The sequence below is a fragment of the Rhinolophus sinicus genome, linkage group LG15 (assembly GCF_036562045.2).
Source record: "Rhinolophus sinicus isolate RSC01 linkage group LG15, ASM3656204v1, whole genome shotgun sequence".
NCBI lineage: Eukaryota > Metazoa > Chordata > Mammalia > Chiroptera > Rhinolophidae > Rhinolophus > Rhinolophus sinicus.
Window position 1 is genome coordinate 36,113,307 of NC_133764.1, and position 20,826 is coordinate 36,134,132.

At 41.1% G+C, this 20,826-nt stretch overlaps 1 protein-coding gene across 1 annotated transcript; it reads right to left on the minus strand.

Annotated features, from left to right (window-relative positions):
• Nucleotides 1–811: 811 nt before the first annotated feature.
• JPT1 (Jupiter microtubule associated homolog 1) lies at nt 812–14,520 on the minus strand. The gene is made up of 5 exons (XM_019745549.2): nt 14,331–14,520; nt 7,119–7,264; nt 6,657–6,754; nt 5,752–5,770; nt 812–1,077 (listed from the first exon to the last, which is right to left on the minus strand). Exons 1-5 carry the CDS (start codon nt 14,384–14,386, stop codon nt 929–931), a joined length of 468 nt encoding a protein of 155 aa, XP_019601108.1. The 5' UTR covers nt 14,387–14,520; the 3' UTR covers nt 812–928.
• Nucleotides 14,521–20,826: the final 6,306 nt, after the last annotated feature.

Below are 20,826 nucleotides of genomic sequence, written 5' to 3' on the forward strand. Positions count from 1 at the left end.
CAGCAACTAAACAGCTAGAACACTGAAACAATCTCAAAAAGATGACACAGGACACACTGTTTCAAAATTTGTACATTGTTTACTTTAAGCAAAGGTCCAGGATTGTGAAGTACAACACACATTTTAAGGATGAGACTGTTTGTTTCATGGTCAAGCATCATGCACACAGCATCAGGTTATCTAAGAGCACTGCCCCTGCAGGGTCCGTTGCAGACCAAGACCCGCTTCTGTGTGGTCACTGCCCTTGCTTGCTTCACCATGTGGAACTGGTCAGGTGGAGTGTACATGAGCTTCCTCTGCGCGAGAGCAGGCTTTGCACCTCAGCCAGTCACGTTAGTATCTGGCTTATTTCTTAAGATTCAAAAATAAAAGGCAGTTTCTTTGCTTTACAGGCAGCAAGGCATGAGGCCCAGGCCTCTCTATTATTCCATTTGGCACAGGAAGATGCTTTTAGCAAAGGGCACTGACAAGTTAGGGCAATGGCAAGAAGGTTCAGTATAAAGACAACCCTGTGTTGGGGGCCTGCAGGAATGGTGCCTGTGGCCTGTTTACTGGCCTGTCCAATCAAAGCTTGGTAAACCCAAGTAAAGCTGACAAGAAAAGGGTTTTAAAAACCTCAATACAAAAGATCCGCTAACACATTTGGAACCAAATTATTTGTTCTTCAAAACACGGTAGTAAGCGTCACAAAGCCTTCCCTCCAATCTACTAGTACTAGAAACACTCATGCCGTGGCCTACAGACCCAGAGGAATCAGGACAGATAAAGAGAACCTGTTCCTCAAAAAGAAAAGAAAAAAGACAGCAGTACATAAAGTGCTTCTTTTTTAATGAAACAAATCCAAAAGATGTACAGTCAGGCTCAAGTTGTGCAGTTCACAAGCATGGAGAAAACAAACAGACAAAACGACAGTTCAGGACAGTCGCAGCTAACCCAGGACAAGGCTGGACTTGCCACCAGGGGGGTTTCTTCGGGACGGCACTGGGGCCGGCGCCACTGGGCTGGGCACCGGGGCAGCGGGCACCGGCTTGTCCTCACTCTGCCCCAGGCCAGCCTGCAAGTCTGTGTCCACATTTTCTAGGAAAACAGAATGAAATTCAGGCTAGTAACTATTGCCTTGTGTGAAGATGGAATTGATATTTTTCTTTTGAGAATGGTTCAAAACACAATAGAAATATAAAGAAGAAAACAGTCACCAACCATGTTCTCACTACCCAGACTTACCCACTGTTCATGGTTTGCCATTATTTGTCCCCAGGCCTTTACCTGTGTATGTTTTCTCGATTACACAAATATATGAAGACATGAATATTTTAAATTAGAACATTACAGATAAGCTCTAGATCCGTGACCCTCCAATCCACCTCTATGTGGGTCTCTCCTTTCTATTCCCAGAGGCCCCAACTGCTAGTTGTGTGTATTCTTCTAGACCATTTGTTTTATGCATATTTTATGTGTATTTTATTTCCAACAGATAACATATAATACTGTTTTGTTGTATTTAACATCAATGGTATCAGCTTCCTTTTTTTCACTCTTTTGCAAAATTACCCATATTTATACACATGGTCACAATTCACCTTTCTTAATTAAATTGTTCTATAGTGTGTGTGTGTGTGTGTGTGTGTAATTTGTACATATTTCTCCAATCTTCTACTGATAGCAATAAATTACAACCAGCCCAACCATTCCAAACAAAGCTATAACACATACACTGGAACGTTTGCCCACAGTAATGCATATACTCTGGAACGTATCCCCACAGTAACACATGTACACTGGAATATGTGCCCAGGGTAACGCATGTACACTGGAACGTATGCCCATAGTAACGCATGTACACTGGAACGTATCCCCACAGTAACACATGTACACTGGAACGCGTGCCCATAGTAACGCATGTACACTGGAACGCGTGCCCATAGTAACGCATGTACACTGGAACGTATCCCCACAGTAACACATGTACACTGGAACGCGTGCCCACAGTAACGCATGTACACTGGAACGTATCCCCACAGTAACACATGTACACTGGAACATGTGCCCAGGGTAACGCATGTACACTGGAACATGTGCCCACAGTAACGCATGTACACTGGAACGTATCCCCACAGTAACACATGTACACTGACTGGAACATGTGCCCAGGGTAACACATATACACTGGAATGCGTGCCCACAGTAACACATATACACTGGAACGTGTGCCACATCTTCATTTTAAACAGAGACTATACACCACCCTCCCAACTGGCTGTGCCACTTTCTACCCCACAACCCATATCAGAATTTGCTCTCCTTACATCTTTGCATATCCACCACTTGATAACCACCTCACTTTAATATTTGCCAAACTGATGGGTGAAAAATGTTATTGCATTGTTTTATGTTACATTTCCATGGTTACTAGGTGAGGTTGATTTTAACTACACAGAAAACCAGTTTTACCATCACCATTTATTAAAGAGCCTACCTTTCCCTACTGATTTGTAATAACATCTCCATTAATCAGGTCACTCCTATCTCTATTAACTGGGCACTTTCCACATTCAAGTCTTAAGAATTAGTGTATTATTATCCAATATCCTAGATATTGCTTGACTGATTCACTCACTGACTGATTTGTGAAATTCCCAACAAGCACATATTCTTAGCCCGCTAGTTTCCAAACTTAGCCTGACTCGAAGTCGAGAGTAACTGCAAAAGAAAACCTCAATGTTTTCTGTGAAAGGAAATTTCTATGAAGAGTTTAATAGTTTTAAGGCATCTTACACTTATTTTCAATTAAAAAAAAAAAAAGCTAGGTCTCATCCCGTTGTTAAGCCATCAAATTAAATTGTTGCCTATTCTAACACCTGCCTCAGAATAATCACACACATGCACAGAGCACACCTTTAGTATAAGACTTGGAAGAAAAACTAATGTAACATTTAAAGACATTTATTCCCTCCCCTAATTTGGGAGTTCCAAAACCCTGGAAGCAGTGAAGCCTAAATATTAATTATGATATATACTAAGTAAACACTTCTAATTTCAAAACATCAACAAAAAAACTAGTTTCTTTTAAGTTCCTCAAAGACTAAACATTAAAAGTTCATGTTCCTAAAACCACTTGTACCAAGTTTTGATTTAGCCAACTAAAACTGAGAAGGCCGAGGGGAGAAAGATCTTAGATTGGAAACACAACAAAATCTCAGAAATAAAAATGCTACTGCTGCTTTCAACACTGCATTTTTTGAATTTTGGGAACATTCTATAGAAATAGCTTGTTACACACAATCTTCTATATTATTCAACTACCAGTAAAAATCTAATATGACACTTTCCAAAACGACAGCCCTCACAGTTATGAACTGAAGTTTGGCGAGAAAGGGTTACCCCTTGGTGTCCTGTTGCTACACTCGTTATACAAGAAATAGGAGCAACCACATCAACATTAAGTACCCAAGTCCTACAATGAGTGTCCGTTAAACAACCCAGGAAAATACGTCTAATTTACTGCAAATACAAACAAAAACCAAAAGACACATTTAAAACAGTCCAAGATAGATGAAATCAGACCATGAGCTCGGCCTGGGCCAGCGTTATCAATGAGAGCTGTTTCATGTCTGCGGCTAGGACGTGGCCTCACGGCTGTACAGGATCTAACTCAAATCAGCACCGTCTGTCTGGCCCAACGAGTTAATGAGCACTTCCAAAGGACACAAAATTATCATGCAGCTCTACCATGGTAGTTTATTTCCAGAAAGCGATTTTTAAAGAAATCAAGCTCATTTCCACCTAGCTTATTATTATTAATGGAACTGTTTTGTCTTTTACAACTAGGTGACAATATACCAAAACACAAAAAACGACGAAAGAGCACATTGAGACTAAACAAGAGCAGGCCTTAATTTAAATGCTTGTTTGTCAGAAATACTCTAGCCAGAAAAGATGGAGGTTTGTTATTCCATGGCATTCGTCTGCAATGAGATAAGTACAGGAATTGAGGGTTTAGAAACTTCTGTAGCAACTTGACAGAGAAATCTTTGTCTGTTGAATATAATAATAATAATAATAATAAAATAATAATTTAAAAATAGGGCTTTAAACAAAAATACTTTTACCATAATATCCATCTAATATACCCCTGAACTGTCTTTCTTCTTTGGTGCATCAATAAGGTACCTGAACAGACACCTCTGTCAGAATTGAAAAAATGATTCATTATAAGGATCAAAGAATTAGGACCGCCAAAAATTCAGCAGAACATCTAACTTGCCTGAGGCAGCGAAAGACTTCTGCCTAAGTTTCCTGGCTCTTCTCCCTCTTTCTTAAAGATTTCCAAAGCCCTCCCTGTAACCATTCCTATGTTTAATTACCTAAAAGACGAAGGCAATTTTCCTTATATCCAAACAAAATCTGTTTTACTTAAACTGAGCAGAGTAGGTTGGCTTTGAAGTAAAGTTGGCAACAGAGGTGGGGGTGATCTCTACTTCAACAGACGTACCTTGAATTACTAGGCCCCTTGTCATTTTATGACAAATGAACTAAAAGGAGCAGCAGTCAGGAACATAAAATAACCAGGTGGCGAAACTGATGACCATCAAAAAAGAAAAAGAAAAAGGAAGGACTTGTCATACTACCCAATTCAATGTGCTGTTTACCTGAAGCATCTATAACAAATTGAGCTAATGACCCAGGACAAATGACACATTTTTCATAACTTCCGCAGGGCTCACACAGGTGTCTTCCGGCTCCCCAACTCCTAATTATAGCCATTGGCCAAAACTAGTAAATAAAGATTAGCTGATTCTGGCTGAATAAGGTCTGCCAATGGTAGTATTTCAGAATGAAAAGCAGCAGCATCGAAAAGCCTAGAAGATTGTTTTTATCTCCAGAACAGTCTTTTCAAATGGAACAAATTGGACATGAATAACAAGTCTGTCTTCAGTCCAGTGAAAAAGTAATTTGTCCAGTGAGAAGAACCCAGGTTAGGCTCAAAGATTCAGAGATTCTCCTCCTACCACGCCCACCAAGAAAGACTGTTTGAGAGGACAGAAGAGGATTGTGGTTCTTAAACATTCGTTTCCCTGGAAGACTGCACCACAAAATACAGGAAAAGGCCACGAGGAAGTGACTCTGGGCCAGAGAGTTTATGACCGCTGTGACCCGACTGCTTTCTTTCCACTCATCGTCAGTTCTCTGGCACTTGTAAAAGAAATGCCAATGAATACTTCGAAGATTTAAGATAATTAAACAAATGGTGACAGCTCATTTCCACATGTAATTGGTCACATGAATGCTAACTGAAAATTTACATCTGCCCCTAAATTATCATTCACAAGATCACAGAGTTACCACTGTCTGGAGGAATAACCACCTCATATAAAAATCAAACTTTGTAAAGTCAACACTGTGGGCCAAGGCTGAACTGCCACAGCCCTTTATTAAAAAGCTCTCATTAAGTATAACAAATACCAGCCGGATTGATGTGCATACATTTGTAAAGGATTTTCCGTGGGTTTTTGTTTTTCCTTTCTCATACATGTCTAGCATTGCTCTCACTGCTGGCTGGTACCAAATGTGGCCATGTCTGCTAACTTTCCAGTTTCATTTTTCTTTCCTTTCCATTCAAGATTATGCTGACACTCGGGCAAAACTAGGTTTCATTCCCCAGTCTCTTTCCCTGAGACATGATTTGAATCAAAATACTGATCTTCTGAAAACCATTTACAGAACCAGAAAATCGGCTTCAGAAGTACTCACCATGAATGTCGCCTTCTCCCTAGAAAAGAAATGAAAATTTTACTTCAGATTTTAATTTTGCAACACACAAAACAATGCAGTCACAGTTCAGAGAGGCTACTATTTATCTGAAACCAAACGTTTTCATTTTGATGCAGTCAAGTTCAGGGTCAGGCTGCATTACAATAAGCAACCTTTATTCGACCGGGATAATGCTACACAAAAATACTGCTGGACAAACTGCCCCAGTATTGTTAGTAACACATCTAAAACCCCCCAAAACCCTTAACATCTACACTGATGACCTATATCAATTAGCATTTCAGAAGATCTTTTATCAAATGGGAAACTGGTAAATCTATCCTTCCATTCTCCCTCTTTCTCCTTATCTAGGGGTTGAAAGGTGTCTATCAATTCCAAAGCCCCTTCTACAGGTCTCCCCACACTTAGATGGCTGATGCCTCCGTGTGCTCTGAGGTCCCTACCCAGGACACCCTACCAGGCTTTCCAGACACGCAGCTGGGGGCTTTGGGGCAGGGCTGCAGTCTCCTGGAGTTCAGCTTAAAACAACCGGGCACCAATGGCCAACAACTGTCACAGTCCTTGAACTCAGTAATACTACTATATATGAGGTACACAGGAAGTGAGTGTGACCCAGAAGTTCCAAAAATCAACACTGAAGGACAGACCGATCCTAATGGTAGAAGGGACACCGGAACAGACCAAGAGCATGTTAACTCACTTCCTGACTTTCCTCCCTTTAGTTATCCATCTTCCATCACCAATATGGCCCAGCCCCTTTCCTAATTACTTCTATGTAAAACTCCAGGGACAGAACTAAAGCCCTTAGTACAATAGGGGGGAATCTTATTTCTAAATGGAATTAACCTCAAAGCCTGTCATTTCCCTCATTTTGTCACACTGACCTTCAGGTCTAAGAAGTCTCCAGAGTTTGCTTCAGAAGAGTTCCTTCTCTGGGGTCCAGATAACTCAGAATCTTCACGGCCACCACTAGACTTGGCACCTGAATCAAAATAGACCTTCTTGAGGGATACCGTAGGAAGACCTAAAGCAAACACTCTTAGTGAGTGGTATTATGTGCTAGTCTCACATTACAAAACGAGCAAACAGTGTCAGGGAGGTTAGGTTAAGGTATGACTTCAAAGTCCTGCTAAGGGATGGAATAACCCCATCTGACGTCACTCCTTATTCTGATCCATCACATAAATTCTCAGTATTTCCCGTTTCTTAGCCCCGTCTTTCCTCCAATGACAAGCTTTAACTGTTGTTTACCTCATTCCAATTTTGCTCACCAGTACAAAACCAGCTGTGGTTATTCTTGATGGGCCTGTCCCTTTGACCAGAGATCACAGACATATAAGCAGTACCTGCAGACTTGGCCCACGACGGGGGATTTTCCTCAGATGTCCCAAAGATGCTAGAGGCCATTTTGTTCTTCCTCATGGGTTGTTGTTCCGTTGGTTCATCAAAGCCCAACGAAAAATTGGATCCACCACCTGGAGGCCGCAAAACCCTAGGAATAATGGCAAAACATCAATTTCAGATGATACCAGAACATTTCTTGGCATAAATAAACACCTTTCGTTTCATTTCCCTATTTCCCTCGCCCATTCATTCCCCTGACCTCCCATAAAAAGAGAGCTGCTAATGGGAAAAGGGAACTGATTCCATCAGGGTATAAATTCAACGCTGGATGTAAGACACGAAATGCTGCTTTCTATTTGTAGTGAGATTGTCCGTCACACCAGGCAGCGGAAACCGGACAATCTCCACAAACGATAGCCTGGCTGGCGTCTCCTTTTAGGAAATGGCAAGACTTAACAGACCTTGCCTGCTAGCTAGTCATTTTGATTAAACAAACAAAAAAATGTATGTCCCTAACTCACTTCATTTACCAAAATACATTCCAGCTAAGTCAAATATTTTAATTTAAAGACTAAAACAAAAATATTGGAAGAAAATTAGGACAAATGTGTTCTAGTGTTGAAGAAAAGGGCTTTCTAAGCACAAAATGAAAGCCAAAACCCAATGAAAAGATGGCCAAACTTGGCAAAAATACACATAATATTTGACAAAGGATTACTATAATATTACTATTATAGTATTACTATTATACTCTTTAAAATAATAAAAGGAATCACAAGAGAAAAATGGACAAAAGATACTACAGGCAATTAAAAAATATGGATAGCTTCTAAACATTAAAAATTCAACCTCACTAGCAAATACATAAAATATAAAACAAAATGATAGTTTTTCTTATTAGACTGGTCGGAATGAAAAAATGCCAATTCCCAGCATTAACTGAAGTGTGAGAATAAATTAGTACAAACTTCCTAAAGAATATTTTGATAATGTGTAAGCTTGCATTTTATATGAATCAGCATTTCTCCTTCCAGAAATTATCTTAAGTAGATAACCAGACATATGTACAAGGATACTCCTATAAATAGGTTAATCTGTAAAAAGTTGGAAATACCCTAGTTATCCATTAATAGGGATTAATTATCAGTCTGTCCATACAACAAAAACCTACACACATTAGGGTGGGATTTACCCTTATTAGTAGATGCGAAGTTACCCAAAAACACAGTGAATTAAAAAGGTTGGAACATACAACCAAGATTACTCTACCCAGCAAAGCTCACATTTAGAATTGAAGGACAGGTAAGGAGCTTCCCAGACAAGAAAAAGCTGAAGGAGTCTCATCACCACCAAACCAGTATTACAAGGAATCTTAGAGGGACTTCTTTAAGACAGGAGGGGGTTAAGGATGGGTAAAAGCGGACGGGATTAAGAAGTACAAATTGGGGGCTGGCCCGGTGGCTCAGGTGGTTAGAGCTCCATGCTCCTAACTCCGAAGGCTGCCAGTTTGATTCTCACATGTCCCAGTGGGTTCTCAACCACAAGGTTGCCAGTTCAATCCCTCGAGTCCCGTAAGGGATGGTGGGCTCTGCCCCCTGCAACTAAGATTGAACACGGCACCTTGAGCTGAGCTGCCGCTGAGCTCCCGGATGGCTCAGTTGGTTGGAGCCTGTCCTCTCAACCACAAGGTTGCCAGTTCGACTCCCACAAGGGATGGTGGGCTGCGCCCCCTGCAACTAGCAACGGCAACTGGACCTGGAGCTGAGCTGCGCCCTCCACAACTAAGATTGAAAGGACAACAACTTGACTTGGAAAAAAGTCCTAGAAGTACACACTATTCCCCAATAAAAGTCCTGTTCCCCTTCCCCAATAAAAATCTTAAAAAAAAAAAAAAAGTACAACTTGGTTGTTACACACACAGTAGTCATGGGATGTAGGTTATAGCATAAGGAATATAGTCAATAATATTGTAATACTAGGTATGGTGCCAGATAGGTAGTAGATCTATCAGGGTGATAGATGGCAATGGGGTGGGGGTCAGGGTGAAAAAGGTGAGGGCATTAAGAAATACAAATTGGTAGTTAATACAGTATGGGGAATATAATCAACAATGTTGTAAAGATCATGTAAGGTGCCAGATGGGCACTGGACTTATCAGGGGGATCATGTCATAGATTGTGTCCAATGCACTATACCCGAAGCTGAAGTACAATAATATTGAATGTCAACTATAAATATATAGGTGTACGTAGTCACGGGATGGGGAGCACAACATAGGGAAGATAGTCGATGGTATTGTAACCGCTATTTGTCAGAGGGGTAGTAGCTTAGGGGTGGGTTATCACTTAATGAGAGGTTTAAATGTCTATTATGTTGCTTTGTACACCTGAAACTAATAAAAAATAAATTAAAAAAATAAAAATAAAAAACGTTGGAGAACAAATATAAGCCCAATTACGCGTTATATAAAAGGATGTGCACAGAGATACACACTAATCTGTGTGATTCTCGGTAAGTTGCTTAACCTCTCTGAGCTTTGGTTTTAGAATAGTAGCTGCCTCATAAGACTATTATAAGGATATCATATATATATTGTGTTAGAACAGTAACTGGAACATGGCAATCATGTGTCCTAGCTACAATAACCAGACATAAATGTCTGAAAGTACAGGTACCACCATGTTATCCAGGGGATTTCTGGTGAATTTCAATGTCTTTCTTATACTTCATATTTTTCTGTACTGCTATTAGTCTAAAATTCTTCTGACAACTTTCCTCTGTCAATGCTCCTTTTCCCATAGGCCATTATATGCGATCACTTGTGGATACCTGTGTCCACTTGGATCTCTCGACAGAAATCCCAGCTCCTCTGCTCCCTTGGGTGCAGACTGGCACCCTGCCCTCAACTGTCTAGAGCCCCTCACAGGACTGGCACACTGCCCCTTCCTGCCCGAGGGGTGACCTCCTGCCCTGTCCTGCGTTCGTTCTTGCTTATTCCTGCTACCGCAAGCCAGCATAGGCAAGGCTTGGTTAAGCCTACCTAGGCAGAACAGAAGGAAATCAAACAAACTTTGCCAACTATAAAGTTGGTGCAAAAGTTATTGCGGTTTTGGCAATTATTTTTATTAACTTTTTAAATCACAATTACATTTGCACCAATCTAATACCCGCATAGCCTCCTCTTAACTGTATCTGGTTCTTATCATCTTCACGAATCCAGTCAGGCCACTTTCTTCAGTGTTCCACACACAGTTCTGGCTCGTCTCCACCTCGGGCATATTTACTCCCATACTTCCTCCTGCCTAGAGCCCTCTCCACCCTGCCCTCAGTGAGTTCAACATCCAGCCCACCTCCGTGAAGCGACTAGTAGAGCCCTCCATGTTCTCAAAGATGGCACCGGTGGAACCCGAGGAAAGGATGGTAGAGATCCTCTCCTCATGCCAACTCTGTGTAAAGGGCCATATAGTAAATCCTTTGGGCTCATGAGTCACACAGTCTTGCGCAACTATTTAACTCCATCACATGGCACAAAGGCAGCCACAAACATGAAAATGAATCAGTGAGGCTGTGGTCCATAAAACTTTATTTATGGACACTGAAATTTGATTTTCGTCATTTTACAAGTCATGAAATGTTCTTGTCCACCCCCTCCCCACCATTTATAAATGTAAAAATGTGGTGCCAGCTGGGTTTGGCCTTCAGGTGGTAGTTTGCTGGGCTCTGCTCTATTCTAATTCAACAGCCTCATTTTTAAGAGCGCAAAGTCAGGCCCTGAGAAGTTCCAAATAACTTGCCCAACATTAGTTAACTGACAGAGACACGACCAAAACCCAAATCGCCATTTCCTGGCAGGCACATAACAAGTGCTCAAAGTGCATTTAAATAGGGAAAATACACAAGGCAATTTTACTCTTTAAACTACAAACCGACATAGTTGGTGCTTTGCTTAGTTTTCTTATTTTCTAATCTTAGACTGTCTGATATGTATTTTAATTCTTTTTTCTTGTTTGTTTGTGGTTTTTTTTTAAGTGTGTTTTTCCAAGACCCATAAGCTCCAAGTCAAGTAGTTGTTTCAATCTGGTTGTGGAGGGAGTAGCTCACAGAGGCCCATGTGGGGATTGAACCTGCAACCTTGTTGTTAAGAGCACCGCACTCTAACCAACTGAGCTAACCGGCCGCCAGTTATATTTCTTATGTGTTAATATGTCCTCTAGTGTTCTCCCCTGAATCTAATATTTGTGTCTGCCCATAGTAAAATTCAATACTAAATTTACACTAAATAAAAATGTCATTATTTCCCCAAGGGAAGACCCATTGTGTTCTCTTATGACATGTTAAACATTTAAAACCCCACTTTTTTTTTAAGTCTCAGATATTAAATATCTACATAAATTCATTATATGAAGATGACTGTTCAAGCATACACTTTATAAAGATGATAATCTTAGATTAGCTTAAATTGTTTAAATCATAATTTACAGGGTGGCCGGTTAGCTCAGTTGGTTAGAGCGTGGTGTTAATAACACCAAGGTTGCCGGTTCGATCCCCACATGGGCCACTGTGAGCTGTGCCCGCCTTTAAATAAATAAATAATAAAATAAAACAATGCTTCTTTCTAATTAATATGTAATTATTGTAAAAAAAATCATAATTTATAAATTATTAATAGGCTTTCTCTCATGTTAAAGTTTGAAGCAACTTGGTTTTTATCACTTATACCCCAAATCAACAGACACTTAAAATGTTAATATCAAAGTTAACTTGCTTCACTGTCAGCCCCTTCATTCCTGGAGATCAGACTGATTTTCCTTACTGTCATAAGAAAACCCTCGTGAATTATTTTAGTCAGATAAAAACCTTCAGAACCCTAATAGGCTGGGAAATACTTTTTGGCTTTAAACAAAGAAAAAAGACACTAGCACCCAAACACCAGCTTAAAAAAAAAGTCAGAGCTCTAACCAGCCCAACTTTTTCAAGGTCTGTGTTCTCCTTGCAATAGCAGGTAATACCTACTCCAATGACGTCAGTGTTGTAGAGCCCATTTGTAACAGCCAGACATCCCCAAACAAAGGATTTGGATCATAAGACAGAAATTCTATCAATTCCACTTTTTAAAGGTCCTACTATTCTTTCTGAACTACACACATGATAACTAAATCAGGATTACATATTGGAGACTCAACAAAAATGTCTCCATGTCCTGCAGATAGCAATTTTAAAAAAATTACTTTTTCTTTCTTCTCTCTTTAAATCCCAGAGCTCCCATATGACTTTTGCAGATCATTTCCTGACAGACTAAATTTATACAGTGTTCATGGAGCTAGGAGAATGTTACTGGAGAAAAGAAGTTTAGGAGAATTAGGTGAGATTACAGAAAGAAAGAAAGGCAGGAAGTAAATAAAAAGGACAATGCTACAGTCTTGAGATCACAATATTGGAGAGAAACTGATGACAAAAGGTGAACTAAAACACTTATTTTTGCAGAACCGAAAATCATTTCTGTCTCACATTTCAAACATACATATCAAAGAACTAGTGTCAGGATTCATTTGACCAGGTTACTGAAATTCATTATGAAGCACTAAACCGCACTCAATCCCCAAGGATAAAACCTCCGATTTTTAATACATGAACATTCCAACCACTACATTTTGACCTGCAGAAAGCTGACCCCAGGGCACAAAACAAAAAACCCAGATTCACTTTGGTCCAGTGTCCTCTGAAAAAAAAATGATCTCATTGGTAGGATGACAACAGAAGAGGGAGTGACCCTCTTCAGTATTTTTGTTTGTCTATACTACCCAAGTTCCCCCATCCTCCCAGTAACAGCTAGTTTTAAAAATCTTTCCCGTTCTTTTCTACATTGTGAAAAGGAAAAGAATGAGTTAAAAAAGGAATGTCATTTCCAAAGCTCCCTTCTAAGACTCACTGCTGAGGCCTGCTTTTGTCCCCAAGTTCTCCAACCCCTGTGAGACACTGCTGTTTCACTGCTGTCTTCTTAGCCCCACAAAATGGCTCCCTTTGTGCCACTTGCTCAGGACCCCAAGGCTGGCCACACATGACTGCAGGTCATGATCAATGAATGCCCAGAAAAAGTGGAATCTAAGCTTCCTCCAAACCTGGAGCAAGGATCCCAGAGATGCCTGAATCCCACCTTAAAGAACAGTGTGCAATTAGCCAAGACAATGTGGACATGTTCCACCGGATCTCAACCCTTCCACAAGTTAGGCCGGGGCTTGGAAAAGGGTCCCAGTCCAAACACTGTGTCCAGTGTCCCCCTCCCCAAAAGCAGTGTCAGGAGTGGCCAGAAAGGCCCCGGCTTTCCAGGTGGAGATAGTACGGAAGAGACAATGGATGCCTCCAGCCCCGCCCAAGAACAGAAAACCTCCTCCGGCAAGGGAACCGGGGCCAGGGATGAACTCATTTAACAAATATCAAAGGAGGAAGCGAATGAGGTGGGATGCAAAGACCGAGGTCCGAAGGTTTGTGCGCAGAAAACCCACTTGGACTGGCGCATTCGACCTCCCGGTTCGGAGGTGGGTGCGGGAGGGGAAGGAGCTGGGGTCTTTCCTTTGTTAGCAGAGGGGAGGCACTTCGCAGAGGGCTGACTGTTGGGTCCTGGAAAGGGGTGAGGGGTCGCTAAGACCAGCCCCGCCCGACCACAAATGACACCTGCCAAACGGGCCCCAGTGAGTAGGTGATCGCCAGACCCGACAGTCGCGGCCGCGGAATCTGACCGCCACGCTGGTTGCACCGCCGCCACCTGCTCCCGGTCAGTGACAGGAGTGCGTGGCCCGGGGGTGGGACAATGGGATCGGACCAAGGCGCCCCGTGGGCTGTCCTGGCACGCGGGAGCCAAGGCCACCACATTGGGGCCCGGCAGGCCGCTCCGAAACGGGGACAGCACGCACCCTCTCCGCATGTACCAACTAACAACCCACTGCGCAGTCAGTGCTAGCGGCCCCGGCCCTCCCGGCTCCTCGCTTCAGGGTAGGAATGAATGGGAGAGGAGCAGGAATCGGGCGGGGCCGGCGTGCCAGGCTCGCAGAGCCGCACAAAGGCGGCGCCGGCGGCCAAGTACCTCCGCCCGGCCGGACGCAAGCGTGGCGCCCAGGGCACGTTACCGCCAACGACCGGGTGCCCAGCCCGCGTGGCCCCGCTGAGCAGCGGCCCTCCCGACCCCAAGACCCGCGGGTACGGCCCTGACGCCTCACCGGGAGCTATTCCTGCTGTTGGGGTCGACACCCTTGAAGGTGGTGGTGGTGGTCATGGCGCCGAGGAGCGAGGTAGGCTGGCGTGGCAGAAGAGCGCTGAAAAAGTCGGGTCCGAGGGGCGCAGAGGAGGTCCCCACCCTACCACCGGCGACCGCTGCAGAAGCCTCCGCCACCGCTTGCCTGGCTGGCCGCCGCTTTTATAGGGCTCTCAAATCCCGCCCCCATCCTACCGGCATTGGCCGATTCAAATAGCTCTCTTCGTTTCTATTGGTTCTCTGGAGTGCCAAGCATCGTGCTGCATCACGACTGGCTGCTGCGGCCCTTGTTCAACCTAAACCCGCCCGCTTCCTGGTCAGGGAAGGTCTAGGGAAGTTCCCCCTCCCCCCTCCCAAAATCTCGGAGATGATTGGACAAAGGACAAACCTGCCCCGCGCTCGGTACAAGTTATGCTCGCTGTCACTTAAAAAAGTTACCTGACAGAGGGAAACGCTCGCTCTAGAGAAGTTGGAACCCACAGCCGAAGGCAGATTTGTTACCATACACGTATTTGCCTTATTTATGGTGGGATAGTAAGAGCATGCTCCTTAAGAGATGAAAATTACTTCTCCAAATTGACATTTCTTGAATAACTACTGTGTGTCTCGTTTGGAAACCCAGTCCCAAATGAGAATTGAGTCAACAACAGAAAGCACGCCAAGATGATCCCTTTTAAAACGACTGGAAATTCTTTACATTTTAATGTTACTATTTAGCTGTCATGGGCGGTGCACGGACTGGACCAAAATTAGTCGTTCCGATTTGAGGGCCTGTTCTAAGGCTGGTTAATGCCTGGCGGCTGGGAATGGACACCTCCCTTGCTACCAAGACTATCCCAGAGCTCTGCAGCTGTTTATAACCCTTGTCATGACTCTTCCACCTGTCTGAGTAAATCTATCCTTGCAACAAATGCAGACACACTTGGAGGAATAACTGTTTATAAGATCATAATAGGAAAACCTTGGGCAACCAAGAGTGGAAGCCTTTCCCTGTCATGCCTGTTTCCTCAAAGCAGATCTCTTTTTCAGTATTTCCATAAAAATTGAACTACATTCCTTTTTGCATGACCTTCTCACCTACCTTCCAGGCAGTTAGTTTGTATTCTTGGTTAATCACTCTTCTTGGGCTTTCATAAAAAGCCAGAGATAAATTCTTCTCTTCTATGAGGCATGGATGGTGTCTTTATGTGCTTACCACAAAAGCACAAAGCACACCACTTGTTTGGATTAAAATCTTTCCATTCTTTAAGGCTGGGCCTAAATTTCCAAAAATGTTAAAAAACACACACACACAAAAAACCACTTCAGACCAATCTAGCCAGTGAGCATACAAGACTTCCTCAAAAATCTTATCTAGACTAGGAGGTAGTGGAATATGGTGGTTGCTAGCTCTGCCTCTAATGGGAGAAATCTGGGTTTGAATCTCTACTCTTATCTTTTCTGATCACGTGTCCTCACTGGTAAAATACTCCCGAGTTGTGAGAACTGAATGAGGTAATGGATGTAAACCGCGTAGCCCCGTGTAAGAAGTCATCAAAGTGACCCATTTTTATTTTCAAACTTGTAAAAGAATAACTTTTTAACAATCTGAAATTGTTTTTTGTATGTGAAATGAAGGGTTTGGGCTTGACTCTTTGGTCCCTTTTGGCCTGAATTTAGGAATTTGTACTTGACTTGCCTTACTTCCTCCATCCCCTGTAGTCTAATAGAAGACAGGTTCTGTGGCAATACAGCACTGGACTGGAAATCAAAGCCTAGGTTCTGGTTCTGTAAGACACTTCTAGGTTACTTATGTCCTTGAGCCCAGTTTCCTCATCTGTAAAATGGGGTTAACAGCACCTATTCTGAGTTTTGTGAGGGTTAGGAGATAATTGTAAGAATGCTGTATTTGGCAAATAAAAGCTTTCTATTAGAGGCACCCCACGTTGGCTGCGCATTAGAATAAACTATGAGCTTTTAAGGCATACCAACGAATGGCAGGCCCCATGTGATAACTACTGAATTTGCAATTTCTGGGGGTAGGGTTCAGTCATGGATATTTTTGAGAAGTTAAACAGGTAATTCTCACATATAGCTTGGATGAGAACCTTTCCTTCAAAGGTAAGGAATCAGTCCCAGGAGAACACTTTTAATCAAATCTAATTTACAAAGAGTAAATTTATGTAAAACAGACATCAGAATAAGGCCATTTTAGGCAGGCCTATTTGGTACATTGTATTTTCAAGTAAAATTGCCAGAAAATTCCAGAATAAATAGCCTTCCTATTTACTTGCTCGTGTACAGTGGTTTTGATTAAATCAGTACTCCACTTGCTACTGTAAGATGGAGATTTGGGGTAAAGTAGATATATGTAGCTGTGCTACAATAACCTTTGCTCCAGATGACCAACTCAGTTGAAAATGGGACATTAATAAAATTGCATTTTGTCCAGAAGATCAACACAGATCAGGATCAAAAGATACAAAAGGATGGGGCCATGTGAACATCTGTTTTTAAAATCACTGAGGCCCATCATGAGTTTTAAAATACTTATCTAGGGTTCTATATCTAAATACAAAATTTGTTTTAAATTCTCAGGTAAATCTAAAATACAAGACATGGAATCTTATGACGAAGAATGTCATGTTTTTCAAATCTTTATAAAGCAGAATCCAAATATAGAATAAAATAGATTAACAAAGCAGCTGTGATTGAAACTGGGCAGGTCTCAAATCCTGGCCCTCTCTGCCTCCCCATTCTTTATCGACCTTTCTTTCCATTCTGTCCACCTTTTTGTACGACCCCCAAGGTTTCATAAGATGCAATTTTAAAACCACTGCCCTATATGCATGTCCATTTTCATTTGTTTTTTAAATATAGTGAAGGGGATGAGAATGAGCAATTGCTCACACCCTCCATAAGTTTTCATGTCTTTAAGCAGTTAAGTGCTCTTCAATTTCCTTAGTCCCGAGCTGCCACTTCCTTACTGTATTCAAAGTACTAGTCATCCAATGCAGAAAGCCTAGTAATCAGCTTACCCAATAGGTTTTTGTACACCTGATATTCTCAGAATTTCCTGAGAACACAATCTATTATTCTGAAGAAGGTGGCAAGAAATCTATTTAAAAGATGTCAAAAAGTGTTTAAAGCCCTAATAAATTTCCTTTAATATGGACAGAAATCCCATTGGTTTTAAAGTTTGTTGCTAGATATGTGGAAAGTTTTATTCAAGAATGCTATGTACAACCTACTTGAAATAGAATCTGGAAGTTGTGCCTCACCACTTTAACGAAACAAAAATATTCACTAACACGGCGTCTCTTAGGTCTCAAGTATGTTTTTGCCTTCGATATTACCAGCTTTCTCAAGACTGGGTAAAGTGTTCTGAATCTCCCAAAAGTTTCTTCCAGAATGCCGGAGGAAATGGGCAATCGACATGGCCTCACAATGGGAATTTACTCTTTCTAGATTCTGCAACTGGGTTTGAACCAATCTCTTAGATCAATGTCTTTCACTGTGATCAAATACACACATATTAAATTGAACTACATGAAACTGCAGGTATTTGGCTATTTTTGACCTATAAGACTAGCAATTGTTTATGTTCAACCATAATTTAATACATACTCTTAATATTTTCTATTCCATTTCATTATTTAAAAAAAAATGCTAGTCAAGTGTTTTTGAACTTGGTTTAATGACTGAATTAATGAATGGCCCACTGACCAGTATTTCTAACAAGCTTTACTTCTCAACCTCAATATTGCAGGGTACCCCATTACTGTATCACGTATGTATTACTTAACCACACGTAATTTACAGATAAATTCTGCATTCATCAATCCTAAAGACAAATTTAGTATCCGTCTGTCCATTCTTTTTTTAGCAGTAGCCTCACCGAAAAAAAAAAAAAAGCCCATCAATGCCACTGACACAGCCCGAAGAGTTTATTTCCTCTTAGAACTCATTTGCCATTGAACAAATGAACCCAGAGGTCTCAAGGATTGAAAATGGCTTTGTCATGTTCTTACCTTCCTTCATTCAAAGTTAAACAAAATGGTACATACATTCTACTAAGGTGTGACTTGCCCTTCTCACGTCCGAATTTTTAATCACTCTGAAGCATAGAGAGGGGAAGTATAATTCATATCTCCCTATTATTTCCTCCTCCTCAGAGTAAGAGCTGAATAAAATAAGATTATGCAGTTTAAGTTTGTCATCTTTCCCCAATTCCATTCCATTCCTCTATTTAATAAACAAGCAAGAACTCCCCTAACCCATCTGTCCGGCTCTCCCAGAGATAAATTTTGCCTCCTTTGCAAAAATAATTGTTAAACATCTGATGTTCAGTAAACATCAAATAATTTAAAAGGGTATGCCCAGGAAAATGTGTAGGGAAACTCTTCCCTTAATATTCCTAATTCTGTAACTTGTGGTAAAGTTATTAATCACATGTCTTAAAAATGTGAATTGCAAACATATTAAATGTCAATTCTTAAACTTTTAAACTGTTTCACAAAGACCCTAAGATTGTAGGAAATTCTAAACTGAGTACCATGTCATTGCTTGCAGGGGAATAACACTCCAGATTGCAAATAAGATTCCTAACCTGTTTATAATACTCTATTCTAATTTTGTTCCACTCTGAGGAACTCTTTTAATTAGCTCACCACTATACAGACCAAAGTCTCATTATGAAACATATTTCTTACTATACATCCAGAAGTAACCCTCAAATCATCACCTAGATAATTAGAATGCTGAAGCATTTGTGGATGGGTCCTTTGGTTCTTAAAGTATTGGAGAATCATTAAAATCCTGAGGAATGTTTTCCGTTAAAGACTCATTAGGACACAATTTAGTATTAAGCATTTATTAAAAAAGCCTAATGAGACAAAGATTGTATTCAGTTTTTAAAATGAATAGAAAGTTCTTGGCCTGGTCTCTGGTTTCTCATTTACATTAAGTGCAGAACAATTGTTAGAGATTAAGGTATTCAGATGAAGCCTCAGCATCCTGTGGCAGAGCCCTTACACTTTACACTGAATATAGTAACTTTTATTACAAGAGTTCGTGCTCGCTTCAGCAGCACATACACTAAAATATTTCAAGAGTTCAGTATGTGGGAGACATTGTGTTAGGCAGCTAAGACATAGTATCTCATTTAATCTTCCCATAAGGTGCTTAACTCTTAAGGGTCGTAAGGATGCCTCCCAGAATTGTTTCTCAATTCCATATTGCCTTGAAAATACATTTATGGGGATAGGATGGAGATACTGGTATTTCTTAAAAGCTCACCAGGGGATTTAATACAAAAACCACGATCCAAATATCACTTACTCATATTTAAAAGCAGCAGCATCCTAACTCATAAGTAACCCTCAGCAGCACAGCTCACTCTCTCCAATACACTTCATTGGCCCCCTGCCCCCACAAAGACCTTGGAAAAACTTTCCAATCGATCTCTCTCAAACCCTGGGCTTTCACTGTCCACTGACCTACTGGTATCACAATCCCCGACATAATTTACACACTTTGACTCAAGTCTCCCATTTCTCCTCAAACTGTTTACTCCTTCCCATCTTTTATTCAACCTCCCATTAGGTAGAATGTAATCTGATCATCAAATTCCCATGAAAACGTGAACAACAAAAAAAACGAGCCAAATAATTTGACACTCTTATTTCTGACAAGTTGGTGATACCTTTTGTTTTGGCCTCAAGCAGCTTGTATGAGTATGAGGGATGCTTGGGAATAAGAAATTCTCTCATCTCCCTGTACAGCTCCTTGTTGGGGCAGCTGGTTAACTCAATTGGTTACAGAGCGATGCTTGTAACAGCAGGGATGCCTGTAACAGCAGGGCTGCCTGATCGATCCCCACATGGGCCAGTGTGAGGTGCACCCTCCACAACTAGATTGAAACAACTACTTGACTTGGAGCTGATGGGTCCTGGAAAAACACACTTAAAATAAAAAAAAGTTTTAAAAAAACAAAACTGTGTTCACTTGGATACTATTTGCTACTTTTACGATATAAACACATGGGTATTAAATGTGAATGCTGTCAGAGTTTAAATTGTTGGAACAGTTACACAAAATGGCAGTATAACTCCCATCATTTGAATGTCCCTCCCAAGTTAAAAAAATTAAAATGCAAAAATTACTTTCTGTATTTTTAACAATTCACATATTTTCAAAGTGATTTTTAAGAAGTGCTCCATTCGATTTTTCCAGAAAATATTTGTCTTGGTAGCAACTTACGTGAAATAGGGCAAGAGTAACAATCAATAAAAGTTCATTTAAGAATAAAAATAAGGTTAGTCTTAAGTAGTTATACACTGAACCAAGTATCAACAAGCTATGTTTTACATTAAACAGTGTCCTTTCCACGCATTTCCCTCTGGCTTTTTAAATATTGGTACCAAAAGTTTTTCTACTATGAAAAAATTTAAAGTTTATGGCAAAACTAACATGGCAAAAGT